This window comes from Peromyscus maniculatus, chromosome 14 (genome assembly GCF_049852395.1).
Source record: "Peromyscus maniculatus bairdii isolate BWxNUB_F1_BW_parent chromosome 14, HU_Pman_BW_mat_3.1, whole genome shotgun sequence".
Lineage (NCBI taxonomy): Eukaryota > Metazoa > Chordata > Mammalia > Rodentia > Cricetidae > Peromyscus > Peromyscus maniculatus.
Window position 1 is genome coordinate 5,949,166 of NC_134865.1, and position 16,424 is coordinate 5,965,589.

Sequence of the window (16,424 nt, forward strand, 5' to 3'; positions counted from 1 at the left end):
TTTCAGTCATGTTTCAGTTACAAGGCAGGAGGAACTGCAAGTTTGAGACCAACCTAGACAATTTAGTAAGACTCTGTATCAAAAACAAAATTAAGGGGGTCAAGAGATGGCTCAGCAGTTAGGAGTACTTGCTGCTCTTGTTGACATGAAATTTGGTGCCCTCCACCTATGTTAGACAATGCATAACACCTGTAATTCTAGCTCAAAGAGACGGAATCCTCTTTCGGCTGCCACAGGAACCTGCACTCAAATATGTGCATACACACACATACAGGTGATTAAAAAGAAAAATAATAATAAAAGGTGGTTTCAAAACATAAAAAAATAGAAAGTTCTTAACAAGTGGTGGGAGGAAGCTGGGCATAGCAGTTAGAAAGCTTGTCTACCGGGCAAAAATGCAGGTTCAATTCCCAGTAATGCTCCTCCCCGAAATGGCCAACAAACTAGCAGGTGTTGGTAGCTACAAAAAGAAAGGATGTTTTAGGGCTCCCCACCCCCCCCAACAGAATGGAGTTTGAGCTGTCAATCCTTAATGTGATGCTTTGCTGATTGCTGGTTGAGATTAATAGGTAGTATTTTAGAAGAAGGCCACTAGTTCTGCCTTATAATCAGTGTGGATGTGGATTTGGATTTGAAGTAATTGTTAATTGCGTACTGGTCAATATTTTTGAATACTTTTCTGATGGTTTTAGCAATTTTGAACAGCTGATAAATCATTGGCATTTTAGGAGATTGGGTTTTAAAATTATTTCAGATGAGCCGGGCGGTGGTGGCGCACGCCTTTAATCCCAGCACTCGGGAGGCAGAGCCAGGTGGATCTCTGTGAGTTCGAGGCCAGCCTGGACTACCAAGTGAGTCCCAGGAAAGGCACAAAGCTACACAGAGAAACCCTGTCTCGAAAAACAAAACAAAACAAAACAAACAAAAAAAAAAATTATTTCAGATGAACAAAATTCAGAACTGAGTAACATTTTTGTAAAAAGAAGTTTCTTCCTGGGTTTTCTTTCAAATTGCCAGTGTAAATATGAACAAGCTATTTATTTCAAGACCTAATTTTTATGATTCAATAGAAAATAAAAAAGCACATTGAATTAGGTGCATTCTGAAGTTCCTGTCATGTGTAAGGTTAGGGAAGCTCTCGTGACTGATTCAACTACTCAATAGGAGAAAGGATGTAGGCAAGGAAATCCACTGGCAGAAGAAACAGTCTTATTCACATTGCAAATATAAACACAGACCCATCTTAAAATATTTATGGCGTAAAAATGAGTTAAAGCAAAAGTTCATGTTAAAATATTGACTATTTGGAGACATTTAGTGGAAATTATATAGTAACTTAAATATTTGATTTTAATTATTAAATCATTTACCTCACAACATACCACATTTTACTCAGTATATATATTTAGACTTAACATTTATTGTGTGTGTGTGTGTGTGTACATGTGAGTGCACTGCACAAGGAGGTGAGAGAATTGGATGCACCAAAGCTGGAGTTAGGCAGTTCTAAGTCACCTGATGGGGGTTCTGAGTCTGAAAGAGCACTGTGTGCTCTTAACCTGAGCCATCTCTTAAGGTCCTAGACTTAGTACACTTAAAATGTTAAATATTACAATTCATTTAGAGTACATGTTATTTATAAATAGTTTTTTACCAGTTATAGATACTGTTATGCTAACAAATCACAGTACTTAAACTAGGAAAAATTCCAAAAGGAAAAATTCCAAAATACATTTTGCTTTTAGTGGTTTTTAGATTTTTAAGACAGGTTCTTGTTTGTAGCCAAGACTACTTTTTGCCTACTGCCTTGGGTTACACTGTGCTAGTATTCTGAGTCATATTCATTTTTGCTGTGTATGTATGAAGATGTGTATATACAAGGTAGCGTGTGTGTGGTGGCCCAATACCAACATGAGATATTTTTTGTTATTGGGGTTTTGTTTTGTTTTTTCTTTTTTGAGACAGGGTTTCTCTGTGTAGCTCTGGCTGTCCTAAAATTCACTCTGTAGAACAGGCTGGCCTCGAACTAGCAGAGATCCGCCTGCCTCCGCCTCCCGAGTGCTGGGATTAAAGGTGTGCACCACCACCGTCCAGCAGCATGGGGTATTTTAATCTATCATTCTTCACATTATTTTTGAGACGTCTTCCACTGAACCTGTATTGAAACCCATTTAGGCTTTACCCCGCACGAGTGCATAAAGAGGATGATTGGACCACAGGCTGGATACCAGGTGTCTGAGATGGTCCTGCACTTGGCTGTGCTGGGGGGAGGTCTTTTGCTCCACCCCTTGACATTTTTTAAAAGCCCTTTGGCAGAGACAGTCAAGTCAGGGCCCGATGAGTTAGGATCCAGGTCCTCCTGAGGCTATGCTGTATTTTCTTTTTCTCTCCCCTCTATCCTTCTAACTAATATTTCCTGCTGCTTCTACTCAAGAGTACTCTGGGGGAAATGTAGGGGTGAGGGATGGCGCCCCACAAACTTGGAACGCCTCAATTCCGCCATACTGGTTAGCAAACTCCTGATACCCTCCAGTCTCTAAAATCCTCAGCACTGAGTCCAGGTGAGCACCACTCTATCTAGCCTTTATGTGGGTCCTGGGGGTGAACTCGGGGTCTCAGGTCCTCAGGCTTGTGCAGGAAGCACTGAAGCAGCTGATCATCTCACAGTACCTTGGCTGCCTTCCTTAGATGCTTAAGCCAGTCTGAACACCACCACACAGCCTTGATTTATTCAATAAAAAGTCATTTCACAGTTAAGTCAAAATGATTATGGAACATTAAAGGTTTCTTTTAAAAATAAATTATGCAGTCTATAAATAAAAAGCTTTACAATATGTAAAGATATCTTTAAGAGATGAAATATTTACATATTTTAAGCTGGTAATCACAAACTACAATGATTATTTAGTATTGTGAGAGTTCTTTCATAATCACACTTTGAGTGCTGAGCACGCATCAGATTTCAGTCTATCCTGGTTAAGATCCCTTGGTAACATTTGCATGTCAAATGTATAGTGAATATATCTGTAGATCTCCTCAGCCTTTTGATGAGTTACTTGAGCACATGCAGAGATTTCTTCAGGTGAGCTGAAAAGAAAGAGAAACAATGAACCTGGCTTTTATGACATTTACTATTTTTATCATGTCTCAGTATGGAGCACTTGTCTAGCAGGTATGAGGCACTGTATTCAGTTACCAATTATACAAAAACCTTCCATTGTGCATCTAGCTAAATGCCCTTCGCATTAGTTTAAACAGAACAAAAGCTTGTTTTCTTTAAACTGACAGTATACTGGGCATGGCGTTGCACTCCTTCAATTCTAGCATTCAGGCAGAGGAAGGCCAGGTCTGGAGTCTGGAAAAAGCATAGTCTATATAGTTCCAGGGGCACATAGTAGGACCATCTCAATCACTTACAGTAGTTAAAACATGAGATCTGCAAAGGAGCAAATATCTATGAAATCTTCCCCAGAATATTCATTTGTAGGGGCCTGACTGAAGCTGAGGGTGAAGCTGAGGTATTGGAAGACTGGCCCTTAAAGGGTAGGCCTTTGGGGGAAGAAGTCCTTAGGTGACTGGGGTTGATACCTGAGAAAGTGTGCAGGTGAGGTTTTGCTGTCAATGTCATACAACATGGGAAGAGGGAACCTAAATTAAGGGTTTTGCAATTAAATTAAAGCCTTGAGTTATACTATTTTCAGTATTTACCTAACATGACATGCAAATACATATAAGTGGATATATTTATAAATATAGCTTAAATGAAGTTATGCTTCTTTGGCTGACAATGCTTCCCACAAGAGCCATAGCCTAATAGAACCCCTGCTGCATACAGAAATATCAAGTAGGAATTCAGCTGACAATGGCAAAAGCTATTATTACCTGGAAGAGCCAAGGGTTCTTTCAGAGGATAAAGCCAAAACTCAAGGAGTCTTGGTGATACTGGCTTTTGGATGTAGTAGCTGTATCCTGCAGTGAATTTCTTGTGTGTTATTGTAGCCTTTCCATTTCATTAATCTCACAAGAACTTCTAACAATGTAATTGATGATTTATTTGGGCACAACTTCCCCTATACATTTGGGGTAATTGGATAACTTTCCCCAGCTGTGTTTATTCTTCATTAGCATACATCTGGCCAGGGCCATTCTCTAGACAAAAGTATTTCAGTTAAGATACTTTTCTATATTCAAGAGGACTAACTGCAGATTGATAAGCATTAGCTCATCTCACCTACAGATAAGAGAAAGTAACCACTACTGATACTTTAAACCTAGTCAACTACCTGTGGCTAGTTAGGTCATGGCTCTTCGAGGAGATCCTACCCACAGATAAGTATAACTCTCAGTCTTCAACAAAGATGCTGCTTTTGGGAAATGGGAAGATGGTTTAGAGCACTGGCTACTCTCCCAGAGGAGCCAAGTTCAATTCCCAACATCCAACATGGTAGTTCAACTGTCTTATCTCTAATACCCAGGAATGTGATATCCTCTTCTGAATATGCATGCAGGCAAAGCATATACATACACATATATATCACATATGATATGTAAAAACAAAGTATATGTAATACATATATTAAATATCAAATATATATTAAACATAATATGAAATGATATATAATATTATGATATATCATATACATATATATTTAAAGCTCCTCTTTGCAGCAGATGGGAGATCACTACAGAAAACAACAGGTCAAAATGCAGAGATCACCTAATTGTAAGACGCTCAGGCCCACTAGATACATCTACAACACAACTTCACTGAAGGCTTAGGGAAGAGGTGGTGAAAAGATTTTAAGAGCCAGAAGACCAGGAAATCTGTTGTGAGATTGTGTCTCCTAGAAATGATAGGGAAGCTACACCCATGATACCTCAACAACTGGCTATTTAAGACCTAAAGAAGTCATATCAATAGACATACTAACATGGAAGGGGTAAAATTTCTCAGGGCCCTACCCATAGACAAAGAACTATAGGCAACTAATGACAAAAGAGAGAGGGGCAATTAATTGTTTCCAAGGATGGTCCAATTAGTTATCCAATACCAAGAAGTCAGCCCTAAAATCATACACACAAGTAAAACAGACTCGGCAGTTTGTATTTATATAGTGATGTGTATGTGTGTGTAACAATAATAAAGAGAGGCCATTGTTACAAGAGTGGGAAGAGGGAGGTGACATGAGTGGAACAGGAAAGAGGAATGGGAGGAATGATGACTACCAACTTCGTTAGTAACCAGAGAAATTCAAGTTTAAGACATAAAAAAGATTTTACACCATTATGTAAACATAATATATATGATAAAAACAAGAATAACAAATATATACACATGGAAGAATAAACATAAAAACTAAGACAAATGCAGGAATTACTAGTCATACAATAATGGCATCTATCAGACAGAACTCAAAAGAATGACTGCAAATATGTTCAAAGAATAAACTCACCGGGAACACAAATAGCTTGAATGAAATGCAATATACAAAAGAGGGATTCAACAACAAACACCAAGAAAAACCAACCTGAAATGCTGGAATAAGCTCATGGAAAGTCCAGCAACAGGATGGATGGAGGAAGGCCAGAGCATCTGCTCACAGACATGATGGGGGAAGGAGAGCAGTTCAACGAAGATCAAGTAGAAATGACTTCATAAGTAAGGCTTGAACAAGGCAGCACCAATGGACATGTCAATGTGAAAGGGGAAATTTTCCCAGAATCCCACCCACAGACAAAGAACTACAGGCAACTAATGACTCTTGGGAGAAGGAGAATTGGCCTCTCCCAGGGGTGAGCCTTCTTACTTGTGCAGTGTAGAATGGTCAGCCTTGAAACCATATACACACAAAAATGGACTCAGCACGTGGTGTTTACATATATTTGTGCATGCACATAACATGTATATAACAATGATAAAGAGGCGATCAGGTTGGGGAGAACATGGGGTAGATGCTGTGGGATATCGTTCTGTATGCTGTGAATGTGTTGCTCTGATTGGCTGATAAATAAAATACTGATTGGCCAATAGCCAGGCAGGAAGTATAGGGCAGGGCAAGCAGACAAGGAGAATTCTGGGAAGAAGGGCTGAGTCAGGAGTCACCAGCCAGACACAGAGGAGGCAAGATGACAAGGCAGAACTGGGAAAGGTACCAAGCCATGTGGCTAAACATAGATAAGAATTATGTGTTAATTTAAGTGTAAGAGCTAGTAATAAGCCTGAGCTAATGGCCAAGCAGTTATAAATAATATCAAGCCTCTGTGTAATTATTTTATAAAAGGCTGAAGGACTGTGGGTGGGAGATTTGTCCCGACCCTGGGCCAGGAGGGACACAGGAAAACTTCCCATTACAGGTAGACTTGAGGGAAGGTAGCTGGGAAGGGTTAGAAGAGAGAAAGTGATGTAAAAAATACTAAGGTACCAGTGGGGATTCCAAGTTATATGCTCTTAAAATACCAACTCTACGGATAATAAGCATACAGAAAGAAGAATCTAGCCGTAAGAGCATAGAAAATTTATTTACAAGAATCGTAACAGAGGAGGTGGCAAGATGGGTAAAAGTGTCTGCTGCCAAGCCTGACCACTTGGGTTTGATCCCTGAGACCTCACATGGTGGGAGAGGACCAACTCCCAAAAGCTGTCCTTTGACTCTGATGTGCACGCTGTGGCAGGCAGAGGCATGCGCGCGCACACACACACACACACACACACACACACGCACGCACGCACGCACGCACGCACGCACGCGCACACACACACACACAATTAAATACTTATGATAGTAACCATTTAAAAATATGCGGTTGGGGATTTAGCTCATGGTAGAGCTCTTGCCTAGCAAGTGCAAGGCCCTGGGTTTGGTCCTCAGGTCTGAAAAAAAAAAGACAAATTAATAAATACTAGTAAAATAGACATACCTGTTAGCCATCTTTTTCACAGATGAAAACCGGTGACACATATTTAAGGCAGTTATATAACTTATACTGGGAATACTTAAATAGAACTGAAGAGCCTCACATTTACTAGGATTCAGCACAGCTGGAACATGAATACCAACATTCTTTCTTTGTTCCACCAATGATAGCTCCTTTAGTAAATCTGCAGTTTCTTCTTGTCCAGAGCTGAAAAGGATTCGGATTCCAGCCCCAACTAAGGCGGTTAGCAGACTGTCATAGCACTTTGTCCTTCTAAACATTCTTGATGTGTCTCCTAAAAATTTCATATTCAGGGAAATGAAGGTCAGTGACTAAAATCAGGGAGAATAATTGGTACACTTTACTAGAATTCTAGCATCTCATCACTGAGTTAACAAGTGGTACCTTCTACTAATGAGAAACTACAACTAAGCTTCAGAATCTGATAGAATAAGGGGAACTATCTGTGCCTTGAACTGAAATTAACCTATGAAGAAGCTCATTAAATATTGGATTAGTTGATATAAAGTTGTGTATTCACTCCAATGACAACTAACCGAATAAATAAATACCCAGAGGGCCTTCTAATGCTACCTTATCATTCCTTACCTTTCCTGTTCACTTTCTTTTCCATATTCTACTTCTTTTTTTTGCATTCCCCATTATAAGTTCCTCATAAAGATATTCTTCCATCACGTCTACCATATTTCCACTTTGTTTTAAACTACTTTCTTCATCCCTCACTTTTCCAGTTAGGGGGAAAAAAAAAAAAAGGACAAAATTCCTGAAAGATAAAGTGACCTATCCAGGGTACAACGTTCTAATTCACTAGGGATAGAAGGAGGAAGGGAAATGCTGCCCAATTTCTAAACCAATGTTTTATACAAACCACTGTGCCCCTTTACTTAATTTTTTTCAATATTTCCATAATGTCTTTCCACAACATGGTTTTACTTCATCCTTATAACATCATGAGATGAGCAGGGCAAGCGTCTTACCAACAATAAACATACTTGTTATTCAGAGGCAATGACTTGTCAATGAAATACCTACAGAGCTATAGAGAAATCAGAAACCAATGCATGGTTCTATATCTCATCATCTTCACTCTTCTCAACAGAGAAATCTTCTAGCAATGATTCCAATCTTGCATTTTCTAGGAGCAACCTAGACACCCATTTCAGTGACTTATGTAAACCCAGTCTTACCACGTTCACAATGAACCCTCCTTGCCCCTCTCACGTACATCTTCACTTATACTCAACGATCAGCCAACAAGCCATTCCCTTACTGCTCTGTAACGAAGACGCTGTTCAGGTAGGAGTAACTCTCAGCTCTCCGCACCAACCCTGCGAACCCTCGCTCCTAAGCACCTGACTCCTACTTCTCCCCGAGGCGGCACTGTCTGAGGTATTCATCCTTTCTGACGTGCCTGGAAAGGTCTTATGACTAGTCTGCTTTGTCTTTGGTTTCTTGCTGTTCAATTTTCATAAACCTCACTAAAATACAATGACTAATGAAAAGTATACTGATATTAAGTATGAAATGATACACCCTGGCAGCAGAAGGATAAATTAAACAAGTCAATTTGGAATACAATCTTATAAACATTTGAAAAGCACAAACCTGCTTTTTCTCTGTCTTTTTCCACAATCACACATATCCTTTGAAACATGTTCTGCAGGCGCTGGATCTGCTCGATGAACTTGTTCTTACTGCCATTATTTAACATTTCGGACAGAGACTTCCTTTCTACCGCCATGCGGTTACTTACGATGTAATCACAGCCATTAAGAGGACAAACCTCTACTTGTAACCCATGAACTGTCCTCAGCGAGGAAATGACTTCTAAACCAGAAGTGATTTCACGACTGTCCACAAGAATGCAAGCTCTATTTCCTTCTTGTGGCGGTCTAGGGGCCGTATGTCCATTAGCTACATGCAGTGGTGAATTAGAACAGGGTGCTGCGGAGGCGCTACCTTCCTTGGGGTCATCTACCTGAAGGGAGAAAGCACTGGTCACTATCCCGCTGACTATGCGTCAGTGTCGCGAATGTCACATGTGATGCTGGGTCTCCCTGCTGAAGACATTCGTCACTTTAACTCCGCCATGACCAAAGTGACTGTAGACAGAACAAGCCACCACTCTAACAACTCAAAGTCAAGCCACAGTTGACAAAGAATAGGAACAGAAAGACAATGAAATCCAGTGAAGTCTAAACCGAGCAGGGAAGAAAGTAAGTTTTCAAATGGAAAGTAAAATTTTTACGCTAGAGGAAAGAATGTCTTAATAACATGAAAGCAGATTGAACCGCATCTCAGGAATAAGGACTCTAGACAAGATATTAAAAAACTGGGAGATTAGATAACCAGAAATCCATCTAGCTGAAAACAAACCGTAACTGTATGTTAGGGTCTCTTTGTTCTGTAGTAGTGAACCCAGGGCCTTTTGCAGGCTAGACAAGCGTTCTACTATTCAGCCACATCTCTAGCCCTTAAGTAACATTTTCTTTTTTTCCCCCGAGGGAGTGGGGTGAGAAGCAGTAGTAGGGACTTAACCTAGAACATTGCACAAGCTAGGCAAGCACTGTCCCACTGAACTTTGTCTAAGGCCCACTAACCTTTTTAAATCTAGTTTAAAAAATTGTATTATTACATGATGTGTGCATGGGTGCATGTCCAGGTGCACATGTGGAGATCACGGGACAATCTGGAGTCAATTCCTCACAGCTGCCTTTCCACAGGAATCAAGGCTCAAACTCCGAAAACCAGGCAGCATGTCAAGTGCCCTGAGCCATCTTGTCCAACCCTACGAATACGTAAAAGAAAACTGCATGTGTGTGTGTATGTGCACCACATGTGTGCAGGTGTCCAAAGAGGCCAGAAGAAGGTGTGTGAACCCCTCAAACTCGAGTTACAGGTGGTTACAAGAGTTATAGAAACCACTGAACATGGGTGCTGGGAACTGACCTGGGTTTCCTTCAAGAAAGCAAGTGCTCTTAACTGCTGAGCGCTCTCCAGCTTTGCAGTAACACGTTAAAACCACCGGAGCTGAAGATGTAGCTCAGGGTCAGAACTCATCCCTAGCACTGTAGAAAATAAAGGGGGGGGGGGGGATATAGCTGGGTGGTGGCACTGAGTGCCTTTAATCCAAGAAATTAGAGGCAGAGGCAGGTGGATCTCTGAGTTCGGGGTTAGCCTGGTCTACAGAGCGAGTTCCAGGACAGCAAGGGCTACACAGAGAAACCTTGTCTTGAAAAAAAAAAAAGAAAGAAAGAAAGAGATGCAATAACTAACCAAAAACCTCCTAATAAGCCCAGGAGCAGATGGCTTCATTTATACAAGAAGTAACGCTGATAATTTGCAAACTTTTCTCAAAAGTTGAGGATAGGATTTCTTATTCTTTCTACAAGATCAGCATCTATAACGTCAGTCAGATAAACACTCTAAGACAGCTACAACCAACATCCGTTACAAATTAAATGCAAAGTCCTTCACAAAATATTGGTAAATCAGAGCCAGGGGTGGTGGCTTCCACCTACAATCCCAGCACTGAGGAGGCTGAGGTAGGAAGTTCAAGGCCAACATGGGCTAAAGAGTTGAGGCAAGCCTGGGTTTGAGTTGAGGCAAGCCTGAGTTGAGGCAAGACCCTACATTAAATAATCAACAGACAGTAGCAAATATTTGTGATTAATTCAACAGGTTAGAAATTTTTGTGGATGAGAGCTTCACGTATGTAGTATTCGCATGTGAGGTATATGCATATCTGTGGATATAAGCATGCCTGTAAACTTTCAGAAGCCAGAAAGACTTCAAGTGTCATGCTCTATCACCCTTTGTCAGAGTCCTTTATATGACAGCACATCTCACTGAACCTAGAGTGAGGCTAACAGCCAGCCAACCCCAGGTTCAATTTCAAGACTGTGCTATGGGAGACCCTATTTCTTCTTTGAATGAGTTATTTAGGGTAAATAGAAAGAAAGAGAGAGAGAGAGAGAGAGAGAGAGAGAGAGAGAGAGAGAGAGAGAGAGAAAGAAAAAGAGAGAGAAAGAAAGAAAAAGAGGGAAGGAAGGAGGCAGGGAGGGAGGGAGGGAGGAAGGAAAGAAGGAAGGAAGGAAGGAAGGAAGGAAGGAAGGAAGGAAGGAAGGAAGGAAGGAAGGAAGGAAGGAAGGAAGGAAGGAAGGAAGGAAGGAAGGAAACAACTCTTTTAAATAAACCTGTGATGGCACTTTTCTTCACTTTCATACATACCTTTAGGTTGACTGGCCATTTCCCACATTCCTTCCTCAACTCCACACTCGGACATGGAGATGAAGTAAATGCGCCTGAGTTACGGCTCTGAGGCCCAGGGTTCACCCCCTCAGGGACGGCATCCAGTATGCTCTGTACCACCTGCTGTCGCTGTGTGGACTTCTCATTCACTGCTGGACTACGAAGGCCCCTGGGCTGCGCTGAAGACTCAGGAGACCCAGAGCTGCCCTGCTGGCCCTGCTGGATGGGCTTGTCGGCATGGCCGCCGTGGGCACCGGAGTCTTCTCCGTCATTCACGGGGTGTTGTTCCTCCTCGTCTGAGTCCTCTGGGACGATAATTCTAGACAGTTTCTTCTTTGGCCGCGGACAGTTTTGTTTCGTGCTCATTTGTTTTAGCTTTACTGCGTATCGGGTTTTATATCTGACATTCTCATCTGTAAAGGAGTCTTTAGTTAAGTTAAAATCCACACAAATTTCCTCTTCACATGATTGGCTTTGGAAAGACTCCTCTCCATCAACACAAAAACTGTCCTCTAAATAGTTTTCATCTTGCTCAGGAATCTATGATAAAAACAGAAATGTTTGAATTTATAACTAGGTCGAATTTACGTTCTTTGAGGCACTAATGTTTATCCCATTTCCTGAACAGCTACTCAGTACCTTCATTATGGGGAAAATGGGGACTGAGAGATTAAAAAAACAAAAAAACGACAACCAGGTGGTGGTGGTGGTGCACACCTTTAGTGCCAGCACTCGGGAGGCAGATTTCTGTGAGTTCAAGGCCAGCCTGGTCTACAGAGGGAGTTCCTGGACAGGCTCCAAAGCTACACAGAGAAACCCTCCCTTGAAAAACTAAAAAGAAAAAAAAAGCATTTTACCCTCTAGAAATTTACAGTCAACTGCAGGCAGCCAGAAAAGTAAGAACTTGTGTCAAGTGCTACAGAAAAGCCTAACATTAAGTACAGAGGTCTGAAGAGCCCTATTATTAAGCTGAGCATGGCAATTTATGGATGGAGAAAATATCACCTTAAATGAGAGCTATCCTAGCCATGCACAATGGTGTGAGCTTATAATCCTAGCCACATGGGAGCCTGAGACAGAAGGATCTTCTGAGTTCAAAAACAACGTATGTGTGGGTAATAGCTTAGAGCTCTCAACCCATGGGTCGTGACCCCTCTGGCAAACCTCTATCTCCAAAAAATAGTTATGTTACAATTTATAACAGTAGCAAAATTACAGTTCTGGAGTAGCAACACAAGTAGTTTTATGGTTGGAGGTCATCACAACATGAGGAACTGTATTAAAGGCTGTATTAAACTGTACTAGGAAGGTTGGCTTAGGTTCAGCACTTGCCTAGTTATGCGGGAGTCACTGGGTTCAACGGCAGTACTACAATCAGTAACTAAGTAAATAGAGATCAGCACCGGTGACCCAGTAAGATCTTGGCCAGAACTCAACGACATCCCAGCACCCCAGAGGGGTGAGGGTGAGGTAGGAGAATCTCTAGTTATATATGGCACTTTAGATACAAAGCACATTTGGCTACACAGTGAAATTCAATCGCCAAACAGCAATAAACAAAGAAAGGAAAGATCCATCTGTAATTTTTAGAAACATTTTTGGGAAAAAGAAAACATTTTAAAAGAAGTATGACATGTGAAAAAAATTAACTAATTAATAGATGATCAAATTCTATTTATTTCCTTTAAACTAATTCTTGTAGTTGGAGAAAAGATTCACAGCACAATTATCCAAGCCAGCTCTGACTTCCTAAGTTTAAAAACAAGATGGAAGCTTTATTAATATGACTGCATTTCAAATCACAACAGGAAATCCTCCACTATTACTTCTGTAGTGAGTACCTGTGAGAAGATGTTCATGTTATGATGTTTCTCAGGGACCATTTTGTACTTAGTGCTCATCAGCGGACTACGTACAGATTTCATGTAAATAGCTCTCATTTCAGAATCTGTGTAAAGATAAGAATTGAAAATAAAGTAGCAAAATCACTTACATGAAAATTTTCATTTAACTTTGACTACTTTAAATTTGCATGGCTCAACATTAAGAAAAGATTTATAAAAAAAGAAAGAAAAAAGAAAAGATTTATGGAGTAGATACACACACACACACACACACACACACACACACACACACCACATTTGTATGGCTAGATCAGCTTAGGCAACATAGTAAGATCTCATCCAAAACCCAAATACATCTCAGCACTCCAGAAATTGAGGCAGGAGACTCTCTGCTTACATATGGCGCTTTGAATACATACCAAGTTTGAAGCCCATCTGGGCTACACAGTGAAATCCTATTGCAAAACACCAACAAAGAAATAAAAGATCCATCTATAATTTTTGGACTAAAATGTTTTAAAAAATTAAATTTTAAAAGCAACAGGAGACAGAGACCTAAAAACAACTATTTAAAATGTTGTCAGAGGCCAGGTGTGGTGGCACACGACTCTAACCCTATGGTCAGGAGGCAGAGGCAAGCAGATCTCTGTGAGTCTGAGGCCAGCTTGCCCTACAAGGTGAGTTCCAGGTGAGCGAGAACTACATAGTGAAAACCTGTTTTTAAAAAAAACAAAAACCAGCTGGGTGGTGGTGGTGGTGGTGGCGGCGGTGGACACCTTTAATCCCAGCACTCAGGAGGCAGAGCCAGGCGGATCTCTGTAAGTTCGAAGCCAGCCTGGTCTACAGAGCAAGATCCAGGACAGGCACCAAAACAACACAGAGAAACCCTGTCTTGAAAAACCGAAAACCAACCAACCAAACAAACAAATAAAAAACCCAAAACCTAAAGATAACAATGATGACAATACCAGAAGCTTTGCCTTTGGGAACCATCATCTAGTTGGGTGACTGTGGACAACTTTCTTAAACCCTGTTCTGAAAATGAAGAGGAGGACCACAACTTTCTACTCAAAACAAAAGCATATAAAGACTTCAGGACTGTACCTGACTTACATAAGTACTAAAGAAAATCTCAAACAGCAAGAGAAGAAATCCAGTCAATAATCAGAAAGGAAAATGTACTGAAAAACTTATATGAAAATTAAAAAAAAAGGTCGTAATTTCTAGTTAAGGACAAAGTGGGACAACATGGGTTATTATTTACTGATGTTTATCATTTTTAAAAATTATAGCAAAGGATACTTAATACATGAAAATAATAATTTCTTTGTACTTTTAAAACAGCTCTGAAATCTTTTCTTTCAAAGGTGCTATGTCTAAGGGAAATTCGGGGTGTCTTTGTTCAAACCACTTATCTTCTTGGTTGTGTAGCAGAACTCCACCTGTCCACTCTGCGACTCCAGCCCTCAGAGAACCCTGTCACCTTTAGCTGTCCAGAGTCTAATCTCTCTCCCCTGTCAGTCCTGCCCTTAGAGGAGCCGCCACCATTCTCTCCCCCTTTAAAGAGATTGAGGGGCTGCACTAACAATGCCAGCCCGGGACCTAACCGCTGTCTCTGAGCTTCCGGTTCCCTCCTACGATGCTGGTCCTTGAACAGTCCGGGAGCACGGGTGCCTGAGGGCCTGGGGATTTGCTGTTTTCTTTGAATGTTACCAGATTTTACTGAAGTCTGCAAAACCCACAAACACTACTGAGCAGTGAGGGCAGTACAGCTTATTCTGGAGACTGCGTATCCAGGATTATAGTACGGAGAAGTTTGTCCATAAACAAGTTTTTACTTTAAACTCATGGTCCTTGGGAAATTTTGTAGCTGTAAATTATATCACAGTCTGCAGAAACAGAAAAAAAAAAAAAAAAAAAAAGACACAACCTAATCTCTCAAAGGCTAGGATATTGATGAGCCAATCAGAACGTTTCTCACTTCAGTAGCAGGCAATCTGAATCATCGCCTCTGAATGTACTGGGCATGCTCAAGCATTACTTGACCACATTATTTTCTGAAAGCAGATCTCCCTTATCTGATACATAGTAAGGTTAGTGTTTTCCTCAACTGGTTTTATTCACCCACATTTGCTGAACGGCTTTCTTCCAGTCACTGGTCAAACACCACATTCTCAACGAGGCATGCTCCTCACAATGGCAACTTGATCACCTCGCAGGGTAAGGCACTCTTAATTACAGCAACCAGCAGGCTGAGGCAGGAGGCTTAGAGATTCCAGTGTCAGCCTGGGCTACGAAGCAAGACTTAGTTTCTTTTCTTTTTTTTTTTTTTTGTTTTTGTTTTATTGAGACAGGGTTTCTCGGTGTAGTTTTTGTTGTCTGTCCTGGATCTCACTCTGTAGACCAGGCTGGCCTTGAACTCACAGAGATCCACCTGGCTCTGCCTCCCGAGTGCTGGGATTAAAGGCGTGAGCCACCACCGCCCAGTTTAAGACCTAGTTTCCAAACAACTAAACTACAACAGCAAGTTGCCTGTGTTCAGCACCTCCAGCCTTAGCGAGTTCAGGTCCCCTGTCCCTCCCCACTTTTCTTACTTCTCTGTAAATGTTTCATCTTATAAAACACTGCACACTTTAGTTATCGTATGTACTGTCTATCTTCTTCCATGTGAAAGCAAGCGTCATATGGAGACTTCAAAGGCCTTTTGTACGCTCTAGCATCTCTTTCTTAGCTGCTTTCTATTAACAGCAAAAGGAAGGCACTGAACACTAAATGAACATCTGATGCTTGAGCTGCCTAGGTAAATCAGAAGCCTAGATCAAGTACTGCAGAATTTAAATAAAAATGAACAAATAAACGTTTTATACATACTAAATATAATTTCTATAAAGCCAAGTTTCTTTTAATAAAGAGACCATATTTAAATATGACATTAGACACACTGGAAATAATTACCAAATGTCATGACAGCATTTACCATTTACAGCCTGTGAAAGCTGGGTCTGGTCATTGACAAAGTCGAGAAGTGACGAATCCTGCCCGTTTTCTGACTCATCATCTTCATCTGCTGAGACACTACCTGCATCCTCTTCAGAAACCTCTGCCTCGTCATCTAGAAACATCCGAGCTATACTCTATGAAGAAACAAGAGACAAGAAGACACCCCAGAAAACGAAAATTATATTTTTAGGTTTTTATTTCCAAATTGAACTGGCATGTAATTGTACATACTCGGGGTACACTTCAATACATGTGGACAATGTGTAATGTTGAGATCATGGCATGTCCAGCACCTGATGCATTCTTGATGTGAGGAACAACACTGGACAACACAATTTACCATGAGCCGGAGTCACCGCCTCTATGCTACAGACTCTGTTGCTCTAAACGAAG

The 16,424-nt window shown here is 40.9% G+C and overlaps 1 protein-coding gene across 2 annotated transcripts in view; it reads right to left on the reverse strand.

Moving 5' to 3' along the window:
* The window catches only part of Fancm (FA complementation group M), a 67,257-nt gene that overhangs the window by 7,297 nt on the left and 43,536 nt on the right, over nt 1–16,424 (reverse strand). Inside the window, exons 18-23 of one of the 2 annotated variants that reach the window (XM_076550570.1) lie at nt 16,009–16,165; nt 13,029–13,135; nt 11,167–11,727; nt 8,542–8,914; nt 6,919–7,210; nt 2,868–3,087 (exon numbers count right to left, since the gene is read on the reverse strand). In XM_076550570.1, the coding sequence (XP_076406685.1) occupies nt 2,931–3,087; nt 6,919–7,210; nt 8,542–8,914; nt 11,167–11,727; nt 13,029–13,135; nt 16,009–16,165 (1,647 nt within the window). In that variant the 3' untranslated portion in view covers nt 2,868–2,930. Of the gene's footprint in view, nt 1–2,867; nt 3,088–6,918; nt 7,211–8,541; nt 8,915–11,166; nt 11,728–13,028; nt 13,136–16,008; nt 16,166–16,424 lie in introns of those variants that run through there. The other variant, XM_042260507.2, reaches the window with a different exon arrangement.